Here is an 18,761-nt window from a genome sequence, read left to right on the forward strand (position 1 = left end):
GAATTTAAGGCCTCTCTAACACATGATGAACATGTGTTCATAATTGTATTCTCTTCTATCTGCAGGGTTAATCAGAGACCTGAACACATTGCAAGAATGAGAGAAATACTTCCTAAATGAAAAAATTATTTCCCACAGGGTGGCCATACATTTTTTTAGGCTAAGACAGTCTTATATCCTTCTTTTACTTTTTACTTCTACTAACAGCACTAAGCAGGAGAGATGCCTGAAAAAAAAAACTGTAAGTAGTAAGGTAGTAGAAGAATTATTTTTTGGAAGTCCCTTAACCACCATCAGAAGTTTCAAAATGCAGGTTGGGTTATGAGGCTCCAGAGTAGTGGAAGGAGATGCATTCACCCCAGGGGACAGGAATGTATTTTAGGAGAAAGAAAACAATTTATGACTCACTTGTAACCCCGAGTGGAAGTTTTCCATCTCTGTGATCCTCTCATGGGCACAGGAAGGGTCTAGGACAGGCAGAGCTAGAGGAGAGGGTGACATGAGTTTCTAGGCACATACATAGTCTCAACTTTCCTAGCAAGGAAGTTGAAAGTCAGAAAGGTTGAGAGTTGTTACCTTTCCCAGCTTTATAAAACGAATGGATGGGATAAGGAGGTGCCACCCCTAAATTTTCTTCCCTCTCCCCACCAGGCACATATGCCCTTCCTCTAAAATCCCAAAGGGCATTGAATCCGACATAAGCAAATTCTGGGGCAACCAAGTGTTCGTAGAGCTCCATACCCACCTCCTTTCATTTCAGCCCCTTCTTCCCAGTCCCCTGTGGCTACTCAACTCCCTTATTTTGTGCCCACTTATTCGTGGTAAAGTGAATCTACCCTAGGAACTTACCACATATAGTGGACAGATGTGGGGCTGCCATTTTGCAAGCCTGTAAGTAGTAAATATGATCAGACAGCAACCAGGAGAACAAGTATGCTCCTCTTATTGATTCTACGATCCACCCCAGGCAGGGCTCTGAAATAAAGAAATATTAACAAGAGGATTCACAAGCTTTCTGTTTCTCCTTTGCACTTAGGACAATTACATCATCATGCATCCAGTATGTGTTCCTTTCAGATTCAAGCTGTCTTTGATCCTGGGTCATTGTTTTGCATGTCACGTACAACCTCAAAGCAATATAGTGGGTATTCTTGACCTTCCCCATTCCTAATGTACATCCTCCACATTATGAAACCACATTACCCACCACTTATCAAATATTCCATCTCCACTGAGGCACTTCACTGGCTTCTCCCCTGAATTAGCACCAACATATAGACCTGACCCATTAAAGTCACTGTCACCTGACTCCCATTCTTCATTTTAACTCCCATCCCTGCTCTGATTCAAGACGATTCCATGTTCTTGGGCATAAACTAGCAAACGTCCATGGCTTCCACATCTCAACCGAACACCTTAAATTTATCATCACCTGAGACTCTTGCTCTCTACGAAGGCAAAAAGTCAGACATCCCACTTTCTGAACACAGTAGGTATACTTCCATCTTGTTCACCTTTTTGCCTGTATTGCATCTGCTTTCCTACCTCATAGAAACTTCCAAGCCATCCATACTTCCACCATATTGCTATTTATAATCCTCATTTCCTTGGCACTAAATATGAAATGCCATGGCCCATCACTTCAATTAATATATTTTCTAAAACCTCAAATTCTTCTCTGAGGAATCATAACACCTGCCTTAGATAATTCCAACCATCTGTCTATCCTGCCTGGGTAATTCCTATCCAGTAAGTTATACGGGAAGCACTAAAAATTTGAGTCCACGTACTCTAAATGGGGCTTCAACACTAAAGGAAAAGCCCAACAGGCAATTTAACCTCCTAGTTATCCAAAGACCTTTTCACAGTTCCTGCAAGATTTTGAATCTCATGTGGTCTCAACATTATCTCTTCAATAACAAATGATCTTACATCTTACTTTGCAGAGAAACTCTAACAATGAAGGAAGGATTCCTCATTTTCTTGCCACTAGTACAGAAGTAGTTCCACAGCATCGTGGTTTCTTTCACTTTGCAAACAAGATATGTCTGCCTTCTTATCTAAAGTCAATATCTGCTACTTTGCTATGTCATGTTTCCCACCTTTGGCACATTTTGAGCTGGGTACTTCTTTGTTATGGGGGTACCATCCTGTCATTGTAGGATGCTTAGTAGAATCCCTGGACTCTATCCACTAGATGTCAGTAGTATCCCCTCTAGTTGTGAAAGGGGTATTGCCAAATGTCCCCTAGAGGGCAAAATTTCCCCTTTAAGAACCACTGGTCTAATCCCTTCCTACCTTCTCAGAAAGCTTGCTTTGTTAATTATTCCTTTGCTCTTTTCCATCACCATCAACTTCTACTCCACGGTACTCATACTTCTAACATTGAAACATAATCAAAGATGTCCCATCTTACAACAAAGTCCTACTATATAGCACAGAGAACTGTATTCAGTATCCTATGATAAACCATAATGGAAAAGAATATTAAAAAAAAAAAGGAATGTTAAAAAAAAAATGAAGAGAAAGTGCATGGGCTTGGAGACAGGTATTTTCCTTGCTAATTATTTTTCCTTTTTCCTTTGTAATTTTTCTAAAGTTTGAGAGTTATCTTAAGATAAGTGATTGCATATTTTTACATCTTCTAAACATTGCCTTGTATTTTCTAATACATATTGCCTTGTATCTCTTCTTTCTAAATAAACATTCTTGTTCATCTGAAAAAAAATTAAAAATCTCCCATCTTGAAACAAATTCATGCCTTGGGTCCCACTTGGCCCTACAGTTACTGCTCAGTGCCTCTTCCTTTTCTCCATCCAGCTTCTGGAAAGACTGGTCTACCCTCTCATTCTCCCCATTTCCTCACCTCCCTTAATTACACTCCAAACTGGTTTCTGTCTCACCACCACCTCACTGACACTGCTCTGCCAAGACTGCCAAGGATTTAAGAGGATTAATCCAGTGAATGCCATTCTGTCTTTGACTTAGTTCGTTCATCAGAAAAATTCTGTCACTACCTTCTTCTATAAATCAGCCTCTGTTCTGGGCTTTTGTGACCATAATCTTCTGGTTGGCATCTTATTTCTCTGGCCACTCTCTTTCAGGCTCATTGGACAGCTCCTCTCCCACTGTTGACTGTCCTCAAGGCTCAGTCCTGGCCCTTATCTCTCACCTTATTCTGTGTATTCCACATCTATGCATTCCCTTGAAATTAAATTCTATCTCGGGACTTCCCTGGTGGCGCAGCGGAAGACTCTGCGTTCCCAATGCAGAGGGCCTGGGTTAGATTCCCTGGTCAGGGAACTAGATCCCACATGCATGCCACAACTAAGAGTTCGTCTGCCACAACTAAGCAGCCCACGTGCCACAACTAAGACCCGGTGCAACCAAATAAATAAATAAATATTATAAATAAATAAATAAATTCCATCTCTATGCTCATAACACCCAAATCTCCAGTTTGAGAACTCAAATCTGAGCTTAAGACTCATGTATTCCTGCTGCCTTTTCAACTATGGCCATCTAAACGTTTTGTAGGCACCTTTGAAGAAACTTACCAGACTGAACTTATCTCTTCCCCAAAACTGTTTTCACTTCAAACATCTGCACTCTCAGTAAGGAGTACTAATGCTCTAGGTATTCAGAGCAGGCAGAAGGCATCACTAGTATCACACCCTTTACCCCACCCCACAGCTATAATTAATTAAAACTGAAGATTAATTATTTGATAAGCGCTTCTCCCCTCCTGTGGGCTCGACTCAATTAAAACTCACAGAATCCTTGACTCCTTTCCATCAGCCCACAACAGCCATTGAAATTTTAAAATATGGGCACACTTTTTCCCCCATCCCCCAAAGGCAGCAATCACCTGAAACCTAAAACTATTCCTGTGTAGACTTCTCCACCCTACCACACAGCAGAAACTGACAAAGACTAATCCAAGCCACACCCTCTCTCCACCCAACTCCAATCATTTCTTCAATGGTGCTCTCTCCAGAGAAAATCCCAACTACTAAATTCTTCCCCGTTCCCTGCCACACATGGATAATTTTTCCTTTGTCATTTTTCTGTCCATTTAAATGTCATTTCCTCAGAATCACCTTTATTGTGAGCCCCGTATTTAATATAAAGCCAACCTTATTTTATTGTCTGAGCTCTCTCTATTCTTCCTATGTAGCCCTCAGAATTTGTAATTATATATTTAGTTCTTTGCTTACTTATATTTTCTCTTCCACTAGATTGTAATGTCCAAGAGAATGGCCTTTTCTTTTTTTTCTTTTTTTTTTTTTAATAAGAAACCATATGATTCAAGGCACATATACATAATTCATTCGTTTTTTTTTATTTTTTTTTTATTTTTGGCTGTGTTGGGTCTTCGTTTCTGTGCGAGTGCCCTCTCCAGTTGCGGCAAGTGGGGGCCTCTCTTATCGCGGTGCGCGGGCCTCTCACTATCGCAGCCTCTCTTGTTGCGGAGCACAGGCTCCAGACGCGTAGGCTCAGTAGTTGTGGCTCACGGGCCTAGCCGCTCCGCGGCATGTGGGATCTTCCCAGACCAGGGCTCGAACCCGTGTCCCCTGCATTGGCAGGCAGACTCTCAACCACTGCGCCACCAGGGAAGCCCGCCTTTTCTTATTAAAACCCTATACCCAGTCACTAGCACATCACTAGCCACATTGTAAAGCGTACAGCATTCTGGGCTCAGAAATGAATGAGTATGGATTCAACCTTCAATCTATCCCCCCAAATCATCACTTTGTTCTACTTTGTAACCATCAAGAGTCTAGATTACCATCACTCATTCCTAAATCCTACTACTAACCCTTAATCTTTTCCCCACCAGTCAAGCTTGTCCTCTGCACTCCATCCTCACCATGCATCCTCATGGTGCAGCGAGCTCTGCTAAACACAAATCTAATTGTTGATGCCCCTGCTCACAATGGCTTCCCACCAGCATTAAATTAAATTAAACCCTGAACTTGCTTTCCAGATTACAAGTCATGTGGCTGAGACTCCTGCAATCTAGTTCACTTTCCTCCTCTCTTGCTTCTTTTTTCAGCCATGTCCTGTCTTGCTCACATCCTGGTACAATCCAGGGATTTTAGCTGCTTCAGGGATTTTTACATGTGCAGAGTCCTCCTGCTAAAATGCTCTCCCCATTCCTGGCCCCATCACAGCCTAGCCCACTGCCTGTCTGTATCCTAGTCATTTCTAAGACTGTGGATTTTGGCTTCAATAACTTTTTTTTTTTTCCAAGAGGCTTTATGAGCCCTTAGACTGAGTCCTCCATTGACGTGCTCTCATTTAAAATAACTCAGGGACTTCCCTGGTGGTCCAATGGTTAACACTCTCTGCTCCCAATGCAGGGGGCATGGATTCCACCCCTGGTCAGGGAACTAAGATCCCACATGCCGTGGGCAGGGCCAAAAAATAATTTAAAATATAAAATAACTCAAAACCAGCTATCATTTACAAGCAGGCTTGATGGTTGGACTGTAAACTCCAGAGGACCTAACCCTTATAAATTTTGTTTGCCATTGTACCCGTGGGCCTGAGCAAAGAGTAACAGGCTCAGTGTAGGCATGTAATAAATATTTGTGGACCACTGACAGGAGACAAAAACTCACCCGGGGAATTTTTCAGCGTGAACACACTAAATGATAAGAATAGGGGACTTCCCTGGTGGCGCAGTGGTTAAGAATCCGCCTGCCAATGCAGGGGACACTGGTTCAAGCCCTGGTCCAGGAAGATCCCACATGCGGCAGAGCAACTAAGCCCATGCGCCACAACTACTGAGCCTGCGCTCTAGAGAGCCCATGAGCCACAACTACTGAAGCCTGTGCACCTAGAGCCCAGCTCTGCAACAAGAGAAGCCACCACAATGAGAAGCCCGCACACCGCCACGAAGACCCAATGCAGCCCAAAAAATAATAATAATAAATAATAAATTTTTAAAATAAATAAATAAAAAATAAATGATAAGAATAACTAAAACATACGTAATACATGATAAAAACAAGAAGCTTGTTAGTGAGTTTTAAAAATAATGTGAATTCTATTTAAGTAAAGGAAGCATCAAATTCTGTAAGAGAATACTCATTTATAACCAAATTACTTGCATTTAAAAGTTGATGCCTAATTTGCTTTTATTATGTTTTATATGGTTTGGGGGAAAACAAATATTTAATTAACACAGCACTAGGTAAAACTCATTCCATATAAAGTCAATTGAACTCTCATTTCAAGTAGTACCTTAATGAAATTTGCATCACTTTTTAAAGAATGTCTTGACTTTCAAGTGTTGGGGGTTGTCAGGTTAGCTGAGCTCACTTGAAAAGAACAAAGCCGACCTTAATAGTAGAACTCATAATTAAAAGGTAATAAATTGTCCATCCTGACACCCTGTGAACAAAGCCTTTGTGGATGAAAACCTACCGTCTGCCTCTACAAGGATGAAGTCACTAGCCATAGCAGTGGCTGACCTTCAATACACCCTGAAAGGAGTTCGGGGCAGAGCTGAGGAATGAGGCGCTCTGTGCTCTGGGAAAAACTGGCAGAACAGGTCTTCAGATAGTTAGATATTCTTCAGGAGAAGATTTTATGAGACCAATTTCTTGCATCTTCTTCTATCTAGAAAAGGACTAAAATCATTGACAGAGACATCTGTTCCTCATGACTAGTAGCAACCCTCTGCCAACAAGTGTGCTTCATTGCACATGTCCCCCTTCACCCAAATCACATGTATACTGACCTCCCCCCTACCTTTTTGGGATCAGTTCCTCAGAGCTATCTGAGAGGCTGTCTCCTAGGCTATAGTCCTCATTTTACCCCCAAATAAAACTTAACTCACAACTCGCACGTTGTGCACTTTTTTCAGTCCACGCTTACCCAACATAAATTAACTGAAAAATTTCATTTCACAAGATACCTCAATCTCAAATGCACCAGGATGCCCACAGTCAAGAGAAAAGGTTCTGCAGGGTAAAAATTATCTTACAAAGTGAAGGGCAGTGGGGAGCCCCTGCCACAAGCTCTTATTCGTTACTCACCGAAAGACACAGAAATCCACAGTCAGCGAGGTAAGAGCTTGGGCCAGGCTGATGTCCACTTACATCTCAGCTACAGCAAGCTTTCTGTCAGGAGAAATGCACAAGGTCACTGACTTTTATCTATCATACAACTGAAAGGACTAAAGGCTTAAAAGACACACCCTATTCTCCCTGACTAGATTTACATAGTCATCTAGAGCAAATAGTAACAGGCTCAGTGTTACTGATTTATATAGGATTATTGTTAAACCAAAGAATACACACCCTGTTTACACTAGTTCCTTTTAATTGTACAAGTAAAGATACCAAGTTCAGTCGTCCCTCAGTATCTGCGGAGTATTGGTTCCAGTACCACCGCCCCACGCATACCCAAAGCCAGGGACTTTCAAGTCCCTTATGTAACATGGGATAGTGTTACATTCTGCCCGCCCATTTAGCGGGTCCCGCGTCTGCGGATTCAGCCAATCGCGGATCTACCGACCCCCAGGGTCGACTGTATTCAGCGATATCAATAGAGTGGTTCGCTGCCTACAGAAGTCTAAATTGTTGCGTATTTTTACAGGGTAATTATTCATTCATTGAATTGATGTTATTGAGTGCTTACTCTATATCATGCACTATTCTAAATACGAGGAATGTAAAATAAACAACACAACATATACACAGAAAAATCAAATAAGGAAGAAAGCAAATGGCGGGACTTCCCTGATGGTCCAGTGGCTAAGACTCCGCGCTCCCTATGCAGGGAGCCCAGGTTGCATCCCTGGTCAGGGAACTAGATCCCACATGCCGCAACTAAAAGATCCCGCATGCCGCGAGGAAGATCCCGCACGTGGCAACGAAGATCCGGCGCAGCCAGATAAATAAATATTAAAAACAAAAAAGAAAGAAAGAAAAAAAGAAAAAGCAAATGGCAAATGCTAGAAGAAAAGTAAATGGTAATGGGGTACCTGAATGACTGGTAGTAGTTGAACACAGGCACTCTTTGGGGGGCTGATGTTCCAGCGGAGACCTTGACAAGGCTGATTAAAACGTTGCTTGACATAACCGAGGCTGGATTGACTCGAGACAATCCAGCTGCCTCGAGGACAGCGAGACCGTTTATTTGTGAGAACTTCCAGCACTATAACTTGTTAGCTCTGCGTCAGTTCCAGATCCCCACCCCTCCTCCACGTGCCTGGCAACAAACATTTCCTGCCTCCTCTTTTCCTGTTATTGCAATTCTTTAAAGCAGTTTGTTAAGTTTCAAGACACTTCCCCACTCCTCCACCATCCTGCACTTTACCCTCAGCCCCCGCTCACCCTCACCCCCACTATCACCCCAGCCCCGCCCACAAAGCAGTTTTTAACAAGTCCCTCCTTCCCTCTCCAGCCACTGGCCTCCGCATATTAAAGCTTTGTTCCTCCATTCCCTCCCTGAAACGATTCTGGCTAACAATAGGCGTTTCTGCCTGCTGCAATAGTCCCTCTTAATAAAGTCATTCCTTACTGGCATTCGAAGTGGCATTTTTCTTTTTTTTTTTTTTTAATTTGACAATCTGAATTACAAAGGCCAACTGTGGGAAGATCTGGGAGAAGACATTTCAAAAGAGAGAAATGCCAGAAATGCTGATACAAAAGCCTTGAGGCATGAATAAGCTTGGGGAGTTTGAAGAATAGAGAATCCCTCTCAGTGGTGAGCTGAAAGTCCACACTGCAGAGCTGATCCTACAGCTCTGCCCAACTCTGCCTTCAATGACTGGGAGCTCGAATTTGTGGGGGGAGAATTTACACCTCAGAAATCGACCAGTGCTACAAATCAGATCTTTTTCCTGACTTCCCAGCAAACCATTGCCTCCAATCATTGGTTCCTATTATGGGTATAATAATGGCACCTAACTCATGGGTTGCAACAATTTCCTGGCTCACACAGTAATATTTTTATCAGCTCCTATTTGGGTCTGGCACTGTGTTAAGCCATGGTGAGCAAAAACTGTTCCCTTGTAGTTGCATTTTACAGGGCAAAGTGGCCTTTCATCAAATAATTGCCAGAGTCTTGGATCTCAGTATAGTCATAGTTGAGTGCCATCAATGACTAGAGCCCCAAATTAAGAACCCTGGCCGAGGGGGAGAGTCAGAGGAGGCTACCTGAGCAGGTGCTCCTGATGCAAAAAAATCTAGAAGCTGTAGAGATGCACTCATTAGTGTTTCCAAAATAGGATGCAGACAGTATTTTAAAGACTGTGTATTTTAATATGTATTAGAAAATATCACCAGCACCAAAAAACAAACTTTGCTGAGTTTAAAAGAAGAGCCAATTAAGTGTCACTTTCAAGTCGATGAGGGTATTAACAACAACCATGAAGACAATCAGGAATGGCTGATGTTTGGGAGACTGCCTCCTGGGAAAGCGAGTGGTACTTGGTGAAGGGTGACTATCTGCTGTTGGGCATCTTGCTGTTGATCATCCCAGACTGTGAGCTTTGGTACCAGAGGCAGGAGAGAGGAAAGGCCACATGCTTATCCCGGCTTAGGGAATTAGCAAGCCAGTAGTTTCCTTCCTTCTGCTGCAGGATTGGAGTGAAGAGAGAACAATTTGGCTAACGAGGAGCTTTGGAGACAAGGCCCCTAGGGCCAGAGAAAAACTGTAAATATACTAAGTGTCCCCTATCAACACAATCTCACACCTACCAACCAGAAAGCTTTGCTACCTTGTTGCTTCTTAGAGAATGTGTATTGTCCAGAAACTGCACACATGACTGTCTCCTTGAAATTCACAAGCATCAATTTCTCTTCAACATCTACATCCTGGGGAGAAACTCAGCCCCTGTGGTCTCCTGTGGGGCCATCCTGGAGATACAGAAATCCTTGTAAGTTCTAGAGGAAAGGGGGCAACATTGTTATTACTGTTAGCATTATCATTATTATTCCTATTTGGAGGTAGTCCTAGGTTAATTAAGTAGGAAGTCTAAACCAATGGTTCTCAAAATGTGAACCTAGACCAGCAGCCAGGGCTGGGTTCATGGGTGTGCAACCAGAAGAGCCACAGAGGACCCCACTCTTGGTTGAATGCTCTGCTATCACTGTCTTGACATTTTGCCAACATGGGGTCCCACATTTTCATTTTGCACTGGGACCCGAAAATTATGCAGCAGGTTCTACCAGTCATATCAGCATTACCTGGGGAGTTCTTTGAAATGCAATTTCTCAGACTTCACCTAGACATGCTGAAACTCTGGGGTGGTGCCCAGCAACCTGTGTTTTAAGAAACCCTTTAGGTGACTCTGATGCATGGTCAAGAGTGAGAATCGCTGTCTAACTGCCCTCCCGATTTTTCTGGCCTATTTCCAAGTCCCTTGGCACTAGATTTGCAATTGCTTGTGGCTCTGCTGACCCCTTTCTCTCACCTTAAAATTGCATGGACCAATTCGCTACTCAAAGGAATCAATACTTCTCAAAATTTTCTGGGAATTCCAGGCTGCTCCAATGCATCCCTTTATGTCCCAGGAAGGGAAGGAGGAGACCTGACCTGTGCTGTTGAATGCTCACATTGCTGGTTTTGGATCCAACCCTTTAAGGAAGACACTGAGATTCAAGGAAAGGGGGTCAGTCTCCCCAGACAACTTGCTCCTTGATGTGATCAAGGATCCTCATGGAATTTTCAAGATGGTCCTATTTCTTCACAACTCATAGGTGTTGTCCCTGGATGTTCTCTCTCTTCTGCCTCCTCCTTTACATTCCTGTCCTTTCCGCCCTAAACCCTCCAACACACGCCACTCAAAGGGAGCAATCAGGTCAGGACCTTCTCAAGTCCTGGTAATCGTAATATAAATAATATGAATAATTGCAGCAACATGGATGGACCTAGAGCTTATCATAATAAGTCAAGTAAGTCAGACAGAGAAAGATAAATACCATATGATATTACTCATATGTGGAATCTAATTTTTTTAAAATGATATAAATGAACTTATTTACAAAACAGAAACAGACTCACAGATTTCAAAAACAAACTTATGGTTACCAAAGGGGAAACGTGGTGGGGAGGGATAAATTAGGAGCTTGGGATTAACATACACACAGTACTAGATATAAAATAGGTAACCAACAAGGACCTACTGTATAGCACAGGGAACTCTACTATGTACATAGTACATATTACTATGTAATAACCTATATGGGTAAAGAATCTGAAAAAGAATGAATATATGTATATGTATAATTGAATCATTTTGCTGTGCACCTGAAACTAACACAGCATTGTAAATCAACTATACTCCAATGAAATTTAAAAATAATAAGAATATGAATAATGAACGTGTTGGGGAGGGGAAAAATCCCCTCCCCCTTCTTGAGTTCTTCTGGGCGATCTAATAATTAAATTGACACAAGACAGATTAAAAGGAGAAAAAAAATTAAGTCATACATACAAAAGTCTCATAGAAATAGGACCTAAGAAGTGACCAAGGCAGGCAGCTTTTATACTTTTTAGACAAAAGAACAATAAATTTGTGAGGAGTTGACCATACAAAGAAAAATAGGCTTGGATGCCTAATTAATGAAGAAGTAACAAGATCTGTTTATATAGCCTTCTTGGCCCTGGGCTCCCTATCTCTGGTGATAAGGATTTTTCCATCCTCCTGGTACAGGGAGGGTACCTTTTCACATGGGAGATTTATTTTCTGCTTTCAAGGAGACAGACGGGAGAGTCAAAGTGTCCCTCTCGCATTGGACATTTTTGTGAAGTTTTTTTTGGGGGGGGCTGCGCTGTGTGGCTTGCAGGATCTTAGTTCCCTGACCTGGGATTGAACCCAGGCCCCCTGCATTGGGAGCGTGGAGTCTTAACCACTGGACCACCAGGGAAGTCCCTAAAGTAACTGTAATTCAAAATAATCATTATGACACTTTGGCATATTTGGGGGTGACCTGCTCTGAGCCCCAGTAAGTGCATACTCTGCTATGGGCTTTATTTTTTTCCTTTTCATGTGTACTCCTGGAATGCAGGGTACTCCTACATTCTCACTCCCATTATCCAGATGGGAAACAAAAGCTCAAACATGTTCAAGGATTTTCCTCCTTGGATTTATATAGAATTTGAATCCAGATGTGGCTGATTCCACACCACGCTTTAGGAATTTCTACAGCAGTAATTCTCAAAGTGTGACCCGCTGACCAGCATCAGCATCACCTGGGGACTTGTTAGAAATGCAAATTCTTGGACTCCACCCCAGACCTAGTCAATCAGAAACTCTAGGGTGGGACCCAGAGATCTGTTTAACAAACACTTTGGGTGATTCTGATGCACATTAAAGTTTAAAAACCATAGTGTCATCGTAATTACTATCTTCCTTGAGAATAACCAACTTATCAGTGTCCTTATTTTGTCCCCTGGTTTGTGGAACATGGAGGCTGGGTGTTGAGAGCTCTGTAATTCTCATTATCCTTTTAGCCTCTGATCCCTGGGGACTCATTATGGATGGGTTCTTCCCCCTCATTCCTAAGAACGATTGGTAGACACTTGGAGAACCGCCCAGTCAGTCCTTCCTTGCCTCTTTGGCAAGGTCCAAGGATCCTGAAGTAGACTGAGGGGACAGAGTTGGTAAGGATCTAAGTCTGTCTCCTGCCGTGGATTCTTCCAGGAGACAGCACTCACCCAGTTATTTCTAAGCTGGACTTGGATGTGATCCTACCAAGAACAGGAGGAGGTAAGATCTGAGTCTCCATGAATGGTGTTAAATATTCCCTGATCTGCAGGATTCTCTGGCTGAGGGAGAAGCATGAAACAGAAGCGAGGGTGGGGTTTTGTTCCCTAAGAACATCCATGAAGTTCGAGAAATGAGGGGCAACTGATTTCTCAAAGCAGAGTGGGCAGGAGCATGAGTAAAGCAAACCAGAAAGAGTTCCTTCGGGATTTTTTATTAATTCATTTATTTTTTTAATCATGACAAAATATATCAAATAAAATGTACCCTTTAAGCTATTTTAAGTATGCAGTTCAGTAGCATTAAGTTCAATCCCATTGTTGGGCAACCATCACCACCATCCATCTCCAGAACAGTTTTCATGTTGCAAAACTGAAACTCTGTCCTCATGAAACACTACCCCTCCCCATTCTTCCATCCCCCCAGCCCCTGGCAACTACCCTTCTGCCTTCTACTCTCTGTATGAATTTGACTACTCTAGGTACTTCATATAAGTGGACTCTTACCACATTTGTCCTTTTGTGACTGGTTTATTTCACTTAGCATTATGTCCTCAAGGTTCATCCATGTTGTAGCATGTGTCAGAATGCCCTTCCTTTTTAAGGCAGAATAATATTTAATATTCCACTGTAGGTATATTCCACATTTTGCTTATTCATTCATCTGTCACTGGAGAGATGGGCTGCTTCCACCTTTCGGTTATTGTAAATAATGCTGCTAAGAACATGGGAGTATAAATAGCTCTTGGAGATCCTACTGTCAGATCTTTTGGTTACAGACCCAGAGGTGGAATTGCTGGATCATATGGTAATTCTATTTTTAATTTTTTGAGAAGCTCTTCAACATTTTCTTTAAGAAAAACAGAACACAACAAGGTCCTACTGTATAGCACAGGGAACTATATTCAATATCCTATGATAAACCATAATGGAAAAGAATATGAAAAAGTATATATATATTATATATATAACATATATATTATATATAACGGTGACTTTGCTGTTCAGCAGACATTGGCACAACATTGTAAATCAACTATACTTCAATAAAAAATTAAATTAAATTAAAAAACATAAATAATCAATAACAGAAAGGAAACCTAAATACACTGAAAAAATATGAAAAGGATTATGCCAGTATATGTGTTATGGTCTAAAAGTTTGTGTACCCCCAAAATATATATGCTGAAATCCTAACCCCCAAATATGATGGTATTATGAAGTGGGGCCTTTGGGAGGTGCTTAAGTCATGAAGGTAGAGCCCTCATGAGTGGGATTAGTGTCCTATAAAAGAGATCCCTCACCCCTTCTGCCAGGTAAGGATATAAGAAGTCTCTAGCGTCCAGGCCGACCCTCCCTCCATCACCCAACATGCTGGCACCCTGATCTCAGACTTTCATTCCAGCCTCCAGAATTATGAGAAATAAATTCCTATTGTTTATAGGCTAAAAAAAAAAAAGAACGAAAAAGAAAAACAGAAAAATTACAAAATCTCTTTCTCGCATTTTTAAACTTTCCAAATGTTGAAATTTCATTCATGTTTCTGGAATTGTGACAGTTAAACAGATCAGACTGTGTGTCAAAAAATTAAGGGGAAGAGGAACATCCTTAAGTAAGTTCAATATTTTCTCTTCCATAAAGACTAATATACCAATAGCTATTCTGTTATTAATAAAAAACAATAATGGCAATAATGAGAGCCAATATTTCTGGAGTATTCCCTGTGTCCCTAGTACTCAGAACGTTTCCTATCTAATGCATATGTCTTATTAATTTGAAGGACACAAATGTCCTTTGCACTTTGCTCAACTTCTTTTCCTTTGTGACTAGACACCTGTCCTTCCTCCCTTGCTTCATAAACCATTGCCTGGGTTCTGATCCTGTCAAGGGACCTGGATGTTAGCATTGGCTAGTTCATGAGTTCCCTCCCACAGGCCAGCCAGTGTGAAGGCAGAGCTTAAAAATGCTCATTTGTTTCCTTTGCTTTCTCAAGACTCTATGCATTCCATCCTCCCTTCACTTCTGTTACAAATATGTGTCCTTCCAAAGCTCATATTCTGAGATGAATAATTTGCTTTTGATTAGAGCAGGAAATGACACATCTTCATCAATTATGTGTCCTGCTGGTATTTGCACACCAGCTCCTAGAATTATTCACTCTTGAAGCTTTCTCAATGAAACTACGTGGAGTGTCAGTTTTACAAGGTAAATTCATTGCTGAGAGTACCTTGTAAACAAAATTTACAAGGTAAATTCATTGCTGAGAGTGCCTTGCCCCATGTGTAATTATTACAGGGCCCAGATGTTGGAAGAATTTGAATGCCGAAGTGAAGACTTGTGGGTTTATTGGGTAGAATGCCATTGAAGTGTTCCAGAAGAATGTGCTGGACCTTCCCTGGCACGCTTGGGAAGAAGATTGCTCTGCAAAAATGCACAGGGTTAAATGCATTCAAGAGTATTTGGAGGGGCTTCCCTGGTGGTGCAGTGGTTAAGAATCCGCCTGCCAATGCAGGTAACACGGGTTCGAGGCCTGGTCTGGGAAGATCCCACATGCCGCGGAACAACTAAGCCCATGTACCACAACTACTGAGCCTGAGCTCTAGAACCCATGAGCCACAACTACTGAGCCCATGTGCCACAACTACTGAAGCCCATGCGCCTAGAGCCCGTGCTCCGCAACAAGAGAAGCCACTGCAATGAGAAGCTTGCGCACCGCAACGAAGAGTAGCCGCCACTCGCCATAGCTAGAGAAAGCCCGCAAGCAGAAACGAAGACCCAACGCAGTCAAAAATAAATAAATAATTAAGTGATTTTTAAAAGAAAGAGTACTTAGAGGGTAGGGGATAATTACAAAGCCATTGCCATATAGACATGTCCAAAAAGGTAGCTACCAAGGAACAACTAGTTGAAAGAAATATGCTATAAAATGACTCTGTCTGAGTTTCTAGACTTGCGGGATCTCAGTTCCCTGACCAGGGACTGAACCTGGGGCCACGGCAGTGAAAGCGCCGAGTCCTAACTACTGGACTGTCAGGGAACTCCCTAAATCAGTTTTTCAGAAAAAGCATCAGCTATTCTTGTTTTAAGAGCCAGACAGGAATTTCCCCTACGGGTATGACACTTCCACAATAGACAAGATATAGATTCATTTAACCTTTTCTTATAATGTCCCTCACTGTAGGCTGATGGCAAATGACAGATTGCAGCAAAACAATTCTTTCTATATAGACAGGTTCCAATAGAGTGGTTTGATCCAATTTGTAAAAAGTAGAATATTTAAAGGAATGGATTAATGACATTATTTCTCACATTGAGACAGTAGAGAATCTGAGCTTATAATTTCCAGCAATACCTGAGATTTGCCATTCTGAGCAGACTCAGTATAAAGTTAACTACAGAGTTAAAATTCTCTGAGAAAATGAAGTCATCCAACCAGGTTTGACCCTATGTGAAGAAACGATTAGAATTTAATCACAGATTTTATTTATTTATTTATGTATTTAATAAATTTATTTTATTTATTTATTTTTGGCTGTGTTGGGTCTTCATTGCTGTGCATGGGGTTTCTCTAGTTGCGGCGAGCAGGGGCTACTCTTTCCTGCGGTGCACAGGCTTCTCATTGTGGTGGCTTCTCTTGTTGCAGAACACGGGCTCTAGGTGCACGGGCTTCAGTAGTTGTGGCTCGCAGGCCCATTAGTTGTGGCTCACGGGCTCTAGAGCACAGGCTCAGTAGTTGTGGCACACAGGCTTAGTCGCTCCGTGGCATGTGGGATCTTCCCGGACCAGGGCTCGAACCTGCGTCCCCTGCGTTGGCAGGCGATTCCTAACCACTGCACCACCAGGGAAGCCCTAATCATAGATTTTAAAATGCCATGCAGGCATGATAGTTCCTAAAAAAATAAAATATTTTAATTTTTAATAAAATGTTTTAATTTTTAAATTTTGGTATTAGAACAAAATGTATGGTACTTAGAAGTCATTCAAAAATTACTTGGTGAAGGAAGAAATGAGTAGAGCAACCAGAAGGGAAGAATTGTTTAAACGACTTCTCTCAAACAAGTGATGTCTGTGTGTCTGTTTCATGGTAATTCATGTCTCTATTTTCCAGTAGACTCATCAACAACATGGAATCAGAAAACCAGACTGGTGTCTCAGAATTCCTCCTCCTGGGCCTCTCAGAGGATCCAGAACTGCAACCCCTTCTCTTTGGGCTGTTCCTGTCCAGGTACCTGGTCACTGTGCTGGGGAATCTGCTCATCATCCTGGCCGTCAGCTCAGACTCCCATCTCCACACCCCCATGCACTTCTTCCTCTCCCACCTGTCCTTTGTTGACATCTGTTTCACCTCCACTATAGTCCCCAAGATACTGGTGAACATCCAGACAGGGAACAAAGTCATCACCGATGCAGTCTGCCTCACTCAGGTGTATTTTTTCATGGTTTTCATATGTATGGACCATTTGCTCCTGACCATCATGGCTTATGACCGCTACGTGGCCATCTGCCACCCTCTGTATTATGCAATCATCATGAACCCCCGTCTCTGTGGTCTGATGAGTCATTGCTCCTTGTTCATTAGCGTTATGAACGCCTTGCTCCACAGTCTGATGGTGTTGCATCTGTCCTTCTGCACAGACTTGAAAATCCCCCACTTCTTCTGTGAACTTGTTCAGATCCTCAGACTCACCTGTTCTGATACTCTTATCAATGACATCCTGATGTATCTAGTGACTAGCCTGTTAGGTGTTGGTCCCCTCTCAGGGATAATTTTCTCTTACACTTGCATTGCCTCATCCAGCCTGAGAATCCCATCAATTGGCGGAAAGTATAAAGCTTTTCCACCTTTGGGTCTCACCTGTCTGTCGTTTTCTTATTCTATGGGACCTGTGTTGGAGTTTACCTTAGTTCTGCAGCTACTCTCTCCCCCAGGAGGAGGGCAGTGGCCTCAGTGATGAACACTGTGGTCACTCCTATGGTGAACCCCTCCATCTACAGCCTGAGGAACAGAGCCATAAAGGGAGACTTGAGGACGCTGATCTCTGGAACATTTTCTTTTTCATGATTCTGCCATCTGCCTTGGGTGTGGGCTTCTAGAAAGAGTCAAAGGGAATGAAATACTGGGTATGCCAGAATTCCTGACTCTTCCAAAATTCAATTCTCCTAGCAAAGTGATTAATCATGGGTTTTCAAATCAGATATCTTTGTATTAAATCCTTCTATCCTGGGAATTCCCTGGAGGTCCAGTGGTTAGGACTCTGAGCTTCCACTGCAGGGAACACGGGTTCGATCCCTGGTCGGGGAACTAAGATCCTGCAGGCTGCAATGCAGCAGCAGCAAAAAAAAAAAAAAAAAAATCCTTCTATCCTGTGTTTTACTACCTGTCATTTATCAGCTAACTTAACTCTCTGAGTTCAGTCGACATCTATAAAATAGGCAAAATATTACATATTTAATAGTGATATAGGGAATATATCTCATATATGGGAATATATGAGTATATGAGATAGTTTAATATATGTGTACAGAAATTTGTCTATATTAAGCACTAGTAAAATCAAATGTGTAATTATCAGGTGTTAACTGAAGTCAATTAATCTCAATAAAGCTGGAGGAAAAAATTATTATCAGATGTGCAGTCCATGTGTTTGTAAACTTATAGTGAACACTCATTTGCTTTCACATTATACTTAGATAAACCAATTCTCATTTCATCTCTCCCTTTTGAGTCATCCTCATTTTCCTCATTTCTGCTGCAATCTATGCAGAGAAATTGATTTGAATAAAGTCAATTGAGAGTTTTTATTTAATCCATGAGTTATATAGAAGTGCATTTTTTAGTGTCCAAATATATGGAGGACCTCTTTTCCTTCTTTTGTTATTGGTTTTTAGTATCATTGCATTGTGGCTAAAGAACATACTCTGTATAATTTTAATTCTTTGAAATTTATTGAGATTTGCTCTCATGCACTTGTGGTCAAACTTAGTAGGTGATCTGTTTGCGCTGAAAGATCAATGTGGATTCTACAACGATTGAG

General features: G+C 41.9%; 1 protein-coding gene across 1 annotated transcript in view; it reads left to right on the plus strand.

Moving 5' to 3' along the window:
• LOC103013981 (olfactory receptor 7A10-like) overlaps positions 1-18,325 on the plus strand; it is a 95,940-nt gene extending 77,615 nt beyond the window's left edge. The window contains 2 exon segments of the mRNA XM_057541076.1: positions 16,835-17,559; positions 17,562-18,325. Coding sequence (XP_057397059.1) covers positions 16,851-17,559; positions 17,562-17,788 — 936 coding nt within the window. The 5' untranslated portion in view covers positions 16,835-16,850 and the 3' untranslated portion in view covers positions 17,789-18,325.
• Positions 18,326-18,761: the final 436 nt, after the last annotated feature.

This window comes from Balaenoptera acutorostrata, chromosome 2 (genome assembly GCF_949987535.1).
Source record: "Balaenoptera acutorostrata chromosome 2, mBalAcu1.1, whole genome shotgun sequence".
NCBI classification, from domain to species: Eukaryota; Metazoa; Chordata; class Mammalia; order Artiodactyla; family Balaenopteridae; genus Balaenoptera; species Balaenoptera acutorostrata.